We start from the raw sequence: 14886 nt of genomic DNA, 5'->3' as shown, positions 1-14886 counted from the left end.
TACTATTTTTCTTGTACAAAATGAGAGTACATATAAAAGTACATACAGCAACACACATAGAGAAGGGGACAGAGGGTATCAGAATGTCCATAGGTCTGGGATTGGCAACTTTTGAGGAGTCAAAAGCCGCAACTCAGCTCCTCAACCTTCAGGGGAACGTCCAGTATGAAACCTCTATCACTAAAAGAGTTATGGCTGCACTTTTTGGTCTGATTATTTTTTGGGAGGAAGAGATTTTCTAGATAGGAATAGGAGACTTCTAAGAGGTGAACTGAGAGCCAGTTAAGGCACAAGGCTAGACACTGGGAAACTGAGTTCTAGTCTCCCCTTAGGCACATATCCACATAGCTTTGGGCTCATTCTCAGCTGGAGGAACCAGGCAATGACAAACTACTTTTTAAAAAATCTTGCCAAGAAAATTGCAGGGATTGGTCAAGGCAGTTTCTGAGAATCATACATAATGGGGAAAAAAGGGGGAGCTATTTAAAATTCCACATAGGCAAAAAAGCTGAATGTGGCCATTGTGCTGCTTAGAGTTATTGAAGAGAATTTAAGATTCCAAAAGTTGACCGATGTCTTGTTGAGAGGTCTTATGTTAATGATAACAACATTTCCTAATTTTGGCCAAATTAACAATGCCACGATTAAGCCCAACTATGGTCTATCTCCCTTTGGAAATACTGCTTTTTATGACAACTGTCACAAGATAGAGGGCCCCTTATTTGGTGACCTCTACTTGTAGAATAAAATAGAATTCTTTATTGGCCAGCTGTGATTGGACACACAAGGAATTTGTCTTGGTGCAAATGCTCTCAGTATACATAAAAGAAAAGATACATTCGTCAAGAATCATAAGGTACAACACTTAATAATAGTCATAATGACTTATTGCAGTGACTTATGAATGACTTATTACAAATGCTGCCCACTTTGTAACTTGAGTATTCATATTCTGTGAATATGCTGTTTTGACACTTGTCTGCACTGCTCAAGGACTCCTTTTCAACTATTTGATGTTACTGAATATGTTAGGTGCCTTGTTAAACTTTCTTTGAGAAATGGAGTCTATCATGCATCTTGGATTTTGCTTTGGATCAAAATAATTGTAGCATTTAATAAAAAGCATTCTAAGCCATAATAGGTGAAGATGCTGCATTGTTTGCATGCATCCTGTTGAGGTAGTTCCCTGTTAGGAGAATGAGCGCACACAGGGAGACGTAGTGAGAGTAGTGAAGAATAACACACAACTAGCACACAGATACACTGTATAGTAAAATGTAGGTTTTTACTTCCAGTAAAACTGTTAAGCAAAGCCCAAACACAGTCCAAGTCATACACGGTTAAAGCAGTCAGTTTTCAGTCCAGGGATAATCCAAAATCAAAGTCCAGTATCAAAAACAGTTCAGTAACAGACTTACATCAAATGCAAGAAGAACTATGATCAGCAACAATCAATAGGGAAATACAGGAATGGCAACACTCTCAACAACAGGACAGAACAACCCAGGTTTCTGGCTCCATCTTATGGCCGTTTGAGGAACCACACCCAATTACAATTTTAGCATTCCCTTAAAGAGACAGTATTAAAATGTCTATCCTGGTTTATATATTTTCCAACCCAACTGTTAGGTGACTTACATTCCTAACACATCCTGCATATAATAAACCTTCCTACCTGCTCTGTCAGCCCAGCTGAATCATTATTTCTCTCTAGTTCCTACTGTATATTTATATTAATGGATACTTTATTGTTAAGCAATTTACTATCTGAAGGTTGTTTCCTTTACATTAGGTTAGTTTTCCTAGCCTTGGGCACAGCATAATGTACCTTGAAACACTATGGATAATCTGTCTTTGGCCTCAAGTATGCTACCCAGGACAATTGTATCCATTTCTGGGCCTTTGTCTTAAAAATCCTGAAATCAGATATCCTTTAGGCTTGAAAAAAAAAGGTTTATAGGAAAATAGTAAAAGATTTCCTCTATCAATCAGATTCCTAAGTGTGGGATATTATCTGCTTGTTTTGAAAATAAAAGACGCTAATAGAAAAGGCCTAGCAATGTTTCTGTTGCTATGTCTCTCCTGGCTTTCATGAGACACTATTTTTGTTTGAAAATTAAAAGATGCTGAAGCTCAATGACAGCGAACAAGAGTTGCTGCTAGCAGGTATTGGGAAACGCCTTTCCATGCCTGAGATCTCAATTCATAAATTGAGATGTTGACTTGTTTACCAAGATCACTGGAATTCTACTAAACTGCTGCTAATTAATTCTACTAACATATTTATTTTGTATCATCTATTCTGCTTATTTTCCTCATCTGAGAAGGAAAAAAAACTGTATCTCATGGGCTGAAGTTCTCCCATTTTGCCAAACTTGATCTGGCCTTAAACTTCTGAATTTCACTAGCTGTTGCTTGTATGATTTTTGTTTTAAAAGCTAGAAACCTCATTTTCTTTGAAACTGGAAATTTCAAGAAGTTGAGTATAGAACATGTCACCAGGTTGTAGGAAAGGTAGTGTGGGATGATACATGGCCTAGAAATACCTTCTAATAGAAGTGAATAGGAGAACTCTGAATGAGTGGGCTGCAATGGCAAGTGCAGAATCAAGAAGTTATTCTTCTTCCTAGCGTATTCCCACTACTGCAGGGTCTGCTTTTTGGATCATTGAACACCATTTTCCACGGTCAGCTGCGTCTCCAGAGCGCAGGCCTGCAACTTGCATATCTTTGTCTTGCCATCTCTGTTTTGGATGCCTGTGAGATAGCTGATTATTGACTTCTAGTTGGTAAGCATTCTTGGCAATGGTGGAAGGTGCAGGACATGTCCATACCAGTGGAGCCAGCCTTCTCTCATCTTCTCTATAATTGGTGCCACTCCAAAATATTGCCAAATGGGGTCATTTGTGATGTGGTTAAGAAGGGAGATCTCCGATATCCAATGAAGTATTTACATTTCCATGGTATGGAGATAACTTTCGGTCCCTGTTGTTGCTGCCCAGCATTCAGTGCTATACAGGGCAGATGGTTGTCTTGTAAAAAGTAGATTTAAGACGGGTTGGCATTTGTCTGTCACATAACCCACCGGTGAATTCTCGCCAATGCGTCCAGGCTGATGTTGCTATTGCCTTGGAGGTAGGATCCCAGATACCGAAAAATGTCCACATTCTTTAGGTTTTCTCCATTGTTTTGAAGCATTCCAGGGGTGGTGACAGTCTCTACTGAGTTTTCTTGATGTTGAGGCATGCTCAAGAATCAAGAAGCTATTGAGAGGGAATAATTCATTTTTTGATAGGGCATCTTTATCATTACTCGTTAAGTTTGTATCTTGAATATTTTCTACAAAAATAATTTCTTTAGAAGAGATTGAGAATCAAACAATACAGCTTTTCATTCTAGAACAAGGGGCAGCAATTGTTTGATCTGGGAATAAAATATCTGGTATGAGGCAGTGTTCCCCTTAATGATTGATAATGCTTTTGTGCAACTTTCTTGAACCTGAATTCAAATATATATGCTACTAGGAAAGTATACTGTAATGAACATAATACAGATAATATATAGACCATTTAAACATTTTTAATTTGTAAATTGGTCTGAGTCCCTGACTGGTGAATCAAAAATTGCAGAGAAAAAAATATGTGCCTTATAGTTTCTCTCCATGCAGAGAAAGCTCTGACCAGATCTGCTACCAACTTAACCCAATCATCTTGTTGAAATGAGCTACTTGAAAATAATGGCATAATTTAGTATTCAAGTAACTAATTTAATTAATTATGATGAAGTCATAGTCTACACCAGATGCTAGAAATATCCAATAGCCATCAAATTGTCAGAGCCTGAAATTCTCGTGTATAAAGGTCAATATATCTGATACTTTGATCAATAAAAATCTGAAATCATTATACTAAGTGACCTTAACAGTATTTCCAGAAAGAAAAGCTTTGTATTTTTAATATAGGCATTTATGTACTGTATTTCATGTGCGTTTATGCTGCTTATTTGTATCTTCTGACTGTGTCAACCATCCCACCTTGGTCAATTAGGAAAGAAAGGCTTTCGAACTCATGGTTAGTGAAAGTACACTTAAAGGCAAGTGGTTACAGTGTAGTAAAGCCAGATCTGGATTTTCATGCCCAAAGCATCTGGTTAACTTTTCTCCTGTCTTCAGGACCTTAAGAAGGTATTACGAGCAATTTTGTGGCAGGTTTTGGTTTTTGTCTTGATGAGCTTCTAATAATAACATTTGTATGTTTTTCAAGAATGAGAAGTATTTGGAACATATATGATCTTTAGGTAATCCCAAAATAGAAGTTCCAAATTGGATCCATCAGTAGTGGCAGAATAAATTTAGAGAAAAATATTTAATAATATCCTCACAAGGATCTTTTAAAAAAATGTTAAAGAAATAAGCATGTAAATTCATATCAATATATAGAACATGAATTTGCAAGACAGATGAAATAATTAGCATAGCTACTGTTTATCATCCAAAAACTTAGTTCCTTCTTATAATAATAGACTTCGCCCTTGACAGTTAATGTTTATGTGTAACTGGAAGAAAAAAAATGAAGTTGCTAACTTTGGTCAAAAACTTTCTTTTCTTTTCCTGGGAATAAATTCTTGATTTGCAAGAAGATACTATTTTTTAAATTGTCCTTTATCTTCACAAATTCTGCCTTATTGTTCAGAGGCAGTAATTCCTTCCCAAGTCAAATATTTTCCAGAAGAAAAGATGATTGCTAATATTGGCATTTTGGATTGCAAAGTAATGAAAAAGCTATTAATCATAGGCTGCCAGTGACTGGTAGTTGGGTCTCATTTAGAAACTGTCACTTCAGCTGTGGTCTTGGGTGACTTACTGAAAGAAAGAGAGTTTAGATGAGACAGGGCACAATGATGCAGTAGCAATGCTGCTGGAATTTTGTTGTCCACTAGATGGGACTAGGAGCACAAGCAGGTCTTCCGTGATAACCACTTTATGTCATCTTGTACTCTTTTGATGGTATTGCTAACCATAATTTGCTACAATTATGAATCCTGGATATGTTTAGAAGTGAAAAAACATAAGCATTCTCATTTAGTCTTTTAAAAAATCAAGAGCAATTGACATTTCCTCTGCTTTATTAAATTCTGGATGAAGAAACAGATGGTTTTTTTTTCCTGATTCAGAAATTAAGAACTTTTGGGTTGAGAATAAATCCAAATCAACATTTATTTGAAGGTTATAAATTATGTGCTACACAGCTGCATGGAGAAAACCAATTATTTAAGGCAAAGTAGCATATCCTATTACAGTTAATTAATATCCACATTTCTTCTGGAAATATGTGCATTTTTTCAAAATTGAATACTTAATTACAAATAGTTACAAACTCAGTTATGAAATGAGAAACAATTTAAGTAATTTACTTGAATGACTTAATTATTTTCTTGCTTTTTTGTGGTGATAATTCAATTTAATGCATCCTGCATTTTTAAACCAGTCTTCTTATTTTTTTCTTTTAAAAAAAAATATCCTATAGCAGCGAATTACATTGTTGTGGTCAGACCATTCATACTGTGGTTGTTCAAGAATGAGCAAAACTAGGATTGCAATGATAGCATGTAGAGCAGGGCTGTCAAACTCCCATCCTGTGGGCTGGATGTGTCACGTGTTGGCCATGCCCATGCCCGGTTTAGCAAAGGGGAAAAAAGTCCTGATATGTCATGTGATGCCGCGAGTTTGGCACCCCTGATGTAGAGCATTGCAAGAGCATGCATTTGCACCCATATCCACAAGCTTTGGTGTCTTTGTGAAAAAAGATGTCTCATTTTTCAATATCCTCCATTTTAAAGTTCAGTTCAAAAAAGAAATATTTTATACTTGTGTGATTTTTCCCCATAAAATTCTGTTGCCAGCAGGATTATAACTTTAAATCTTTTCATTTTCCCTTCTAGTCATTTTATGAGCTAAAACTTTGGGGGAAATAACAGGCTAAAGCCATTATGACAAGTCCTGGAAGAAGTTTAGAGTCATAATTATAAAAGTTGCAGATGGATTGAAAGCCACAAATAAATAATAAATTCTACTAATTTCTCAGACACACAAACCCACAGGATTATATGCAGCATGCAAAGAAAATAAATAAATTCTGTCAGGGATTCATCTGGAACGCTGCCTTTAAGCTTTCTGGATTCATTTTCTGTAGCAGTGGCAATACTGTACATAACAATTCTAATTCAAGAGTTCTACCCGAGCTTTACCCAGTTTCCTTTCTACTTGGGTCAATTTTGGCATCTTAGGACAGCAAGTCCTAATTTTTGGTGCTAAGTTCAGTCACCAGGGCTCCCTTCTTTTTCTTTCTGTCCTTGGTACTGATACTCAAGACTTGAAGGGAAGTAAATGCCAGTTAAAAGATCCAATATTTTGATAAGGGTGAGGTAAACCTTTGGACCCCTGTAAATTGAATACTTATCCAATTTGTTTTTTGATGCATCACAGGAGTTTAGTAACTGCCTTTCTCCCAGCTGTTTTTCTCTATAGATTTCAAAACACATTCCCTGGGCTGTCGTGAGCTGCTTCTGCAGAATAGTTCTGCTATAGTCAGATGGGAGAGAAAGGAAGTCTCTTCAAAACTTGGCAGTAAGTTTTGAAAGAGGGGCCCTACACTCACATCTCTGCTGCTAAAAATTTAGACACAGCACAGCAAAAAGATTAGGATCCTTTCTCTGTTGTACTTTATTTTTGAAGATTGTCTGATGCGGGGGGAGCATTGGAGAGTGGAACTCTTCCATATGCATATTGAAGTGATGCATGCCACCCTGCTGCTTGGTTCTGCACATGCAGACCCCTCCTGATTATGAATCATGAGGGTAAATTGGGCAGCAAAGAAAGTGCAGATAAGATATGACGAATGATTCAGGTTTCTGCAGTCAAAACATGCACACATGCTAGGTATTAACATTGGTTCAATCACATTTGAGCTTGACAGGGCATGTGGGTTCTGATGTATTTTCTCTGCTCCTCTGCATTTGAAATGGTGGACGATCTCCAGGGAACATGTCGATGGAGAATGTGTCAGGGAAGGGACAGCCTGCCATTTTAATCCCAGAAGCTCCAAATATTAGAAAATGTGTGCACAAAACTGGGTCCTTAACTAACATCCTATCACTGAAAAAGTGCTCACTAGTTAAAAGGAAAACACATATATTTATCCAGCACTGAAACAGAATTAATATTTGGGTGGTATTTTTCAGTAATATCATTGAATATGTCTTCAAATATTTAGATTCTGGCCATAAAGGTGTAAAAGTCCAGTCTATGAATATGGAATCCTATATTACAGATTTTTGTGTGCTCATAGCTACTACAGGTAGTCCTTGATTTACAACCATTCATTTAGTAAACATTCAAAGTTACAGAAACACTGAAAAGAGAGACTTATGGTTGTTTTTGACGCTTATAACCATTAATACATCCCCGTGGTTACATGATCAAAATTTGGATACTTGGCAGCTGTCATGTATTTATGACGGTTGCAGTATCCTGGGGTCATGTGATCATCTTTTCTGACGAGCAAAGTCACTAGGCAAACCAGATTCACTTAACAATGGTGTTACTAACTTAACAGCTATAGTGATTCACTTAACAACTGTGATAATAGAGGTTGTAAAATGAAGCAAAACTCACTTAACTGCCTTGCTTAGCAATGGAAATTTTGGATTTAATTGTGGGTGTAAATCAAGGACTACTTTTATAGGATTGCCTTTGGCTTTTTTCTGTTGAGCTAGAACCAGTGAGGGCAACATTTCCTACTTCTAGATGTTCATGCTTGGAATTAATTCTAGATATTCTTGATATGGCTGTCAGTTTTCCACTTTTCACTTGAAAATTGTTTTCTGTCTGACAGGTCAAATGCAGAAACCTTTTGAAGATGCCTCCTTTGCGCTGAGGACTGGTGAGATGAGTGGACCAGTATTCACAGATTCAGGGATCCATATAATTCTGCGTACAGAATGAGTGTTTTGGCACCATGCACTTGGAAAAGAAAGGGTGATGGGAAAAAAGGAACAAGAGAACCGTTATTCCAACCATTGATACGCTCTCTATCCCAGAACAAACTTCATATCTAACTTATTGTTTATTTTTGTTTATATATATAAAATATATAAACATAAACAATAAGTGTGTGCATATGCAACACACATCAATGTGTATCTGTTTCATATTTCAGTACCTTATTTGACATGTTGAAGAAATGTTTTCCCCCACCTGTATTGATGCATGTTAGCTGGGGCAGAAAACAATTGAAACAATGAGACAGTAGCATCTTTCATGGACACAATGACAATGTTTTTAACAAGAATAAAAAAAGGAAATTCCCTAGCTGCTTGAGTTTAATATTGATGGTTTCTTCCATTCAGGAGACATGTCTATACTTACAGGGTCATGCTTCAGTGCTTTCCCTCTATATCCAACTTATCATAGAGTTATTTATTATAGGGCTGCATTGATGGTGGCAGAGTTTAGCTCTCAGTGTATAAGTAGAATAAAAATCTCCTTTGCCACGATATAGCCTGGTTTAACTTCACAAGTGACAACATCCCATTTCTTATCTCTCTGACCCACAATTCAGTGGCATTCATTTCTTAATTTGGCCAATCACTGATAAATTGTTTTTGGATGTACAACTAGAACACTCCTGTGGCCTCACTTTATTGCTGTAGATTTAGGAGAACAGATTTCTCATGATAATGTGCAAATTCCTCTGGACTTCACTTCCAACTTCCATCAAGGGTTGAGTTTCAGAAGTTGCAAAGGGACTTGATGTTGTCTGGATAAGAATTCTCTGTGCTCACTTGAGCATACACCGGATTCTGCTGTCAGAAATATAAGTATAAATTCACCATATGCTGATTACCATAATGCGTTCACATTGAATTGAATCTTGCTGATGCCCTTTTGAGGCAGACAGATATTTTTCTTTTACATTATTCCAGTGCAGCCCTTCCACAAATTTATTTAGCCCTCTAAAATTTCATTAGATATACTACATCTTAATCATTCTTGTGTGTTGTTCTTAATGCTGAAATACTATCCCCAGGGAAGGCCATTTAGTTATTGGCTTCCAAGTTTTTTGGTTTGTGTTTTCTTTTTTGTTTCTATTTTCTTTTGTTCAGAAGCTGGTCATGATCCATTTGTGGTTTAAGATAACACTGTAGTCACTCTTCCTGTTTTTCTGCATTGCTTTTTCTCTATATAAAATCAATATGATTCCCACCAAATTCCCTGCTTTTGATCTGATGCAAACAAGCTTTGTGTATATATATATGTACAGAGAGTGTTCCAGTTCTCTTATGTGAGAAAATAAAAATAAATCCCTGCCAACTATCGACATCAGAGTTTGATCTTGTGATATTTCTTGTTATTTTTAATGTCGTGCAGATTTTATTTTAATATGCTTTCTGATCACTCAAATAATTCAGGTTATTTTAGTGCAGAACCCATAACTTGCGAATCACCAGATCAAGGACATGCCCCCCCATAACCTGTAGCCTTAAAATTCCTTGATAAATCATCTGCTTTGAGCACTGCTGGACAAAGGGAGGAAAAGAAACCTGATTAGTCCCCATTCATCCCTCTCAGTTTGATAAGTCACATGTTGTTTTGGTGATGAGAAAAGTATTGGAAAAGAGAAGTAAAGATTAAGGATAAGTATTGATCTAGGTACGGTAATATCTCATTGTAAAGTTTTATATCGGCATTGCTAGAGGTGCCTCAATAAATGTTTGAGCAGGTTTCAAATAATTGTTGGAAAATACTGGAAATTTCTATTACACTGGTTTTAGATTTTTCTACTCTGATCCTCTGGAGGATTTTTTTAAATAAGATACATTTTTGAAAATTGTCGTCCAGTTAGTTTTAAATGAAAATAATGTTTGTTCTATGATTTAAGCCAGGTCTTATTTTAATGCTTCTAATATACATTTGGCTCTTGATTTCCATAGAGTTGCACTTTTTTCATTCAGAAGGTCCATTATTACCAAAAGGCTTTTTTCCCCCTGTATGTTATCTTCTACACTATAATATTACCTCAGGGTCATTTCAAAATGAATTCAGAAGACCAAAGTCTGCCTAGTTGCCATGGTGGAATTTATTGTATAGCAGAAAAGAAACACTTTTTTGAGTCTGGGAGCTACACTAAAAAAAAAAAAAACTTTAATGAGCTGAGATAGTGCAAATGGTGTCTTGATGTTATCAAAGGAGGCGTGGCTGCATTTTAATTTTAAGATTAAAAGATGCTTTTTTTAAAAAAGAAAAAAATCATTAGTTGTGCTAAGCTTCTACTTGGCTTATATATATATAAATGGTACTGCTAGTAAATATCCAGTAGTATTAAAAAAGAGAATTTCTAACCATTTTTCCTGTTATTTTAAAATGTGTTTTTCAATGTTAAATCCTTCCTTCCCTCCCTTCTTCCCTTCTTTGTGATGGATAGTTATTGTGCTTTCTGGAAGAGCAGTGGGCCTATGCAAACTTCCTCCTGAAAATCTGCAGCGAAAGCAAAAGAGATCTTACACTACCATATCCTCTGCTGAGAAATAGAGCTTGGATTATCTACCACAAGGCAAGGTCTTGTTCTGTGTACAAGACTTAATTGTTGAGGCACTTGAGACATTTGTACTGGGTCAATACTAGACATGTTTTACAGGCTCAATTAAGCCTATGTGTGTTTTGCCTAAGGGCACACAGTGAATTTGTCAGAGGTAAAGCCATGTCTTTTCACTACGTCAAAATGACCACTGTGTTTAACAGCAATGCACTCAGAAAACAAATAAATGTAGTGTTACGGCACTGGATGGTTGCTCAAAATGTGGGATATTTCCATTATCATTTTTACCTCTGTGCTTTCATCAGTCAAACTCATTGGGAAAATGAGATAGTTGCATTGGATGAAAGTTTGTCTCCATAGCAACACATTGATTTCTTTATTTTTAATATAAATCTCCAGAATGCAGGGTGACAAGCAAGTGAAACATGGGGGAAGGGAAGAAAGTGAAAAGGAAAATTATCCCCAAATGAGCATAATGTGGTGAGAACAATTTCAAAGGAGAGAAGAAGGAAAATTAAGTTAAGATTTTCATTAAACAATGGCAGATTTAAAGATGAGTAATTCTTTAAAAGCGAGTTACGAATGCATCTTTATTCCTAGAAGGGGTGATCTTTGGAAATTTGATGGAGTTTGCAATCCAGTGGGATAAAATTGTTTTCAGAGTTAAGTCACTACGTTTCTTCCATGAAAGCAATCCACACTGAACACCAAGGAGAAATTCAAATTGTATGCTTTTGTAAAGTAGCTCTGAAAGATGAGAAAGAGTTCTTAAAAGTTTCTAGGACTTTTTTCTCAGCTGCTCTGCTGTTTTTGCTATTTTAGGAATTCAATCCTAGTTTCTAGGACTAGAGTCCTTCAACAGGGGAGAAACATTTGTGATTACTGTACTATACCACAGCTCCGCAATTTACTCAGTAAAATGACCAGGCAGTCCTTCCTCCCATCTAACACCCCATAAATGCACTGAGATTCCAAGAATTTCTAGCCGTGATGGATATTAACATTCCTGCCAAGTCTAGGGAAAGGAGGCTGACAGAATCTCCCCTGTTGTGGCAGAATACGGAAGCAAATGTTCCTTTAGCAGACTTGCATATTCTAGCTTGTGAGCTGCAGCAAGTGAGAGTAAACTTATAGGCTAGGACAGGGGTGGGCAACTATGGCCCTTTTATGAATTATGGACTTCAACTCCCAGAATTCCTGAGCAAGCCATGCTTGCTCAGGAATTCTGGGAGTTGAAGTCCATAATTCATAAAAGGGCCATAGTTGCCCACCCCTGGGCTAGGAGGATCAATGGTTTGAATTGTATAAAGCATTTTTCAATTGAATCTCCTTGTTTCTTAATGATCAAAAGTTAACCCCCAGTGCAGAATGTTCAGAATTTGCCATCAAATTTGAATTTTAGAAATCCACATTAAAAAAGTATAACCTGGCTTCTTCAAGCTAAGAACTAAGGATCATTAATTCCCAAATTGTTCCCCTTCACCTAACTCTTTTGAAGCTTTTCGGTGAGATTATATTGCCAACAGGTCTCAACATCTGTAGATAAAGAGGGAGACCAAGCCATATAACTTAGGAGGGGGAATTTATTGCAGGGTATTTTCAGTTATCAAGTTGACATAACAGAATGCCTTCATTTCCTGTTAGGAAGGGAGAAGGATGGTTTCTTGGTCTCTCCGTTTGCTGGAGATTTTCCAAGTAGAAGTGATATTTGTGAAATAACAGTTGGAGCCCAGCTAAAATGATGGCAACTTCTGTTGCTTGGCTTCATTCTGATGCTCTAATTGTAGAAAGCAACAGGAGAACTTACCCTTTGATGGCTTATTTTGAATGAAAACAGACACGATAAAGCAAAATCGAATTTGGGTCGGTCACCAGGACCAGAGAGTTACTCTTTGGGGCTTTCAGATTTGTGCTGGAGCTCATCTTCAGGGGATTTTTCTACTGGAATATGTGCTTTGGGCTGTTCTGTGAGTCATCTTTATGTGGTGCCTTCCTATTGGCTGTTTGGTGCATTTATTTATTTAGCGTATGGCACATGTTAGCCAGGGATCACCAAGGTGGCTGGCTGCCTCTGTGAAAGGAATTTTTTTGGGCGGTGTTAATTTTACCTATGGGATGCCGGAAGGCAATAAGGGGAGGCTCCTTTCTTGTCCCTACACGGTTTATTTGCTCATGGGAATTGAGCTGCCAAGCTGCCGACCTCAGCGGTGCGCAGGTCTAGCATCTTACCACGTGAGACACCGCGGTGCATTGATAGCTGGTGATTGGCTGTCATTTCTTTGTGCTGCCAAGCCCTCAGCTCCTAAGTATTTGATAGACTGGTGGTAATTCAGCACTCCTGTTAACTGACAAGAGGCCCATTTCCCAAGCTTCAATCACTTCCCTGGCTATCTTTGTTCCTGCATGGCCAATGATTTTAGTTGCTGCGAAATTAAATGTGTGTCCTTGCTCATTGCAATGTGAGGCTACCAGTGAGTTCGGGTCTCCTCTTCTGACCGCTCACTTACATTCTTGCAATTTGGTGTTTAGCCTCCTCCCGTTTTGTCCCACATAGTCATAGGGGCAGTCCATTCAGGGCAACCGGTAGATTACATTGGAAGAATCTCCCACCTAAATCTCTGGTCCCAGTGACTGATCCAAATTTGATTTCACATCATTATCTCAGGACACATATATTTGCCTTCATTCGTGAGACATGATAAACTTTAATGGCTTATTTAGCATGAAAGTTGACTGGCTTCAAATATTGCATGTTGGGGGAATGCCCCAACTTCATTTTCAATTTCATGGTGAACTGTTAAAACTGTTTTGATCAAAGGTTTTATCCATTGCTATTGCCATATTTGAACTGGTCCTGAAGTTTCCATTTCAGCTGACTCTGCTCACAGCCGGCTGTTCGATCCTGACCGACTCAAGGTTGACTCAGCCTTTCAGGCTTTGGAGGCTGGTAAAATGAGGATCCAGATTGTTGGGGGCAATAGGCTGACTCTGTAAGCCACTTATAAAGGGCTGTAAAGCACTGTGAAGCAGTATATAAGTCCAAGAGCTATTGCTATTTGACTCAGTATTACTGCTGCCTGTTGCAGGGATGCCAGCAGTACCTTTGCTTTAGGTAAATCATAGCTACTTCTGTTTGCGCCACTTCTCTCATCTGTTTGGGGCAGTAAAAGTACTGAAATCTGAGTTTATTCTATTGAGAGCTATCACATCAAGTATAGAAGCAACTTGATATTTGGTCTTAGAGAGTTGCTACATGTGAGAAAGTTGTCCTTTCTTCTACCACTTTATAACCTTTTCCATCATATTCTCAGACGATGCTGAAGACAAATCAGTTATTTTTGATTCTGGTTCTAAAAGTGGTCAATAGTATTTTTACAAGGGCTGTCCTTCTTAGTTGCATGACATGGAGCCTCATTGGCGCACTGGTTAGAGTGCAGTACTGCAAGGTACTCCCACTGCAATTTGGCAGATTGAATCCCACCAGGCTCAAGGTTGAATTATATGATTCACAGATGAACCTCCTCCAAATGCTGATTCTCTTTTTCTCTTTCTTTTTGGTGAAGTGGGGCTCTTGCCTGCTTTATAATTCTGAGCAGGCCATATGCAGGAAGAACATCTGTCCTATGACAGGGGTGTCAAACTCAAGGCCCGGGGACGGGATCTAGTCCACGGGATGCTTAAGATCTGGCCCACAGGGCTGCCCTGGTAACAGCGAAGGACTGGCCCATGGTGGCTCTGCCAGTGAAAATGGAGCTCTGTTTTTCGCTGGCAGGGGGTTGCAGGAGGCCATCGCAGGCAAAAACAATGTTTGGGACTCTGTTTTCGCTAGCAGAGTGCTCGGGCTACTACAGGTGCTCCCGACACAAGTGACATTGAACTGGTCATGTCCACCCTGCCCCCGCCCAAGGTCAAGCACAACCCTGATGCGGCCCTCAATGAAATTGAGTGTGACACCCCGTTCTATGACAATAACACCCATGCATTGAGAAGAAGACTGTTTCTATCACTTTCGTATGAAAGGAAAATGTAGACTTTTTCCTATGTAATCATTTTCTACATCATTCCACCAAAAATGGTTATTCATTGTATCTTGTCAAATATACATATAAGACCATTAAAAGATGTACAGTTTTCACCAAGCATTATAGCTTCTGACCATTGCATGGATTATTGTTTGGGCTTTCATCATCCTGCTCAGGACACAAAGGACACCACGCATTTGGTTTTGGATCAGAGGCGACAAATTCTCGACCAAAACAGAACCAATAATAATAGATACTGACTATTTTAGT

The 14886-nt window shown here is 38.0% G+C and overlaps 1 protein-coding gene across 2 annotated transcripts in view; it reads left to right on the top strand.

Annotated features, from left to right (window-relative positions):
* PIN1 (peptidylprolyl cis/trans isomerase, NIMA-interacting 1) overlaps positions 1–9374 on the top strand; it is a 37404-nt gene extending 28030 nt beyond the window's left edge. For both annotated transcript variants that reach the window (XM_026673845.2, XM_026673846.2), the window contains exon 4: positions 7892–9374. In XM_026673845.2, coding sequence (XP_026529630.1) covers positions 7892–8001 — 110 coding nt within the window. In that variant the 3' untranslated portion in view covers positions 8002–9374. The remainder of the gene's footprint in view (positions 1–7891) is intronic.
* The last annotated feature ends 5512 nt before the right edge of the window (positions 9375–14886 follow it).

The sequence above is a fragment of the Notechis scutatus genome, chromosome 2, assembly GCF_049901735.1.
Source record: "Notechis scutatus isolate UNSWTSFEM ecotype Mainland chromosome 2, rNotScu1.2, whole genome shotgun sequence".
Lineage (NCBI taxonomy): Eukaryota > Metazoa > Chordata > Lepidosauria > Squamata > Elapidae > Notechis > Notechis scutatus.
The sequence above is the reverse complement of the archived record's forward strand: the minus strand, read 5'-3'. Positions and strand labels throughout refer to the sequence as shown.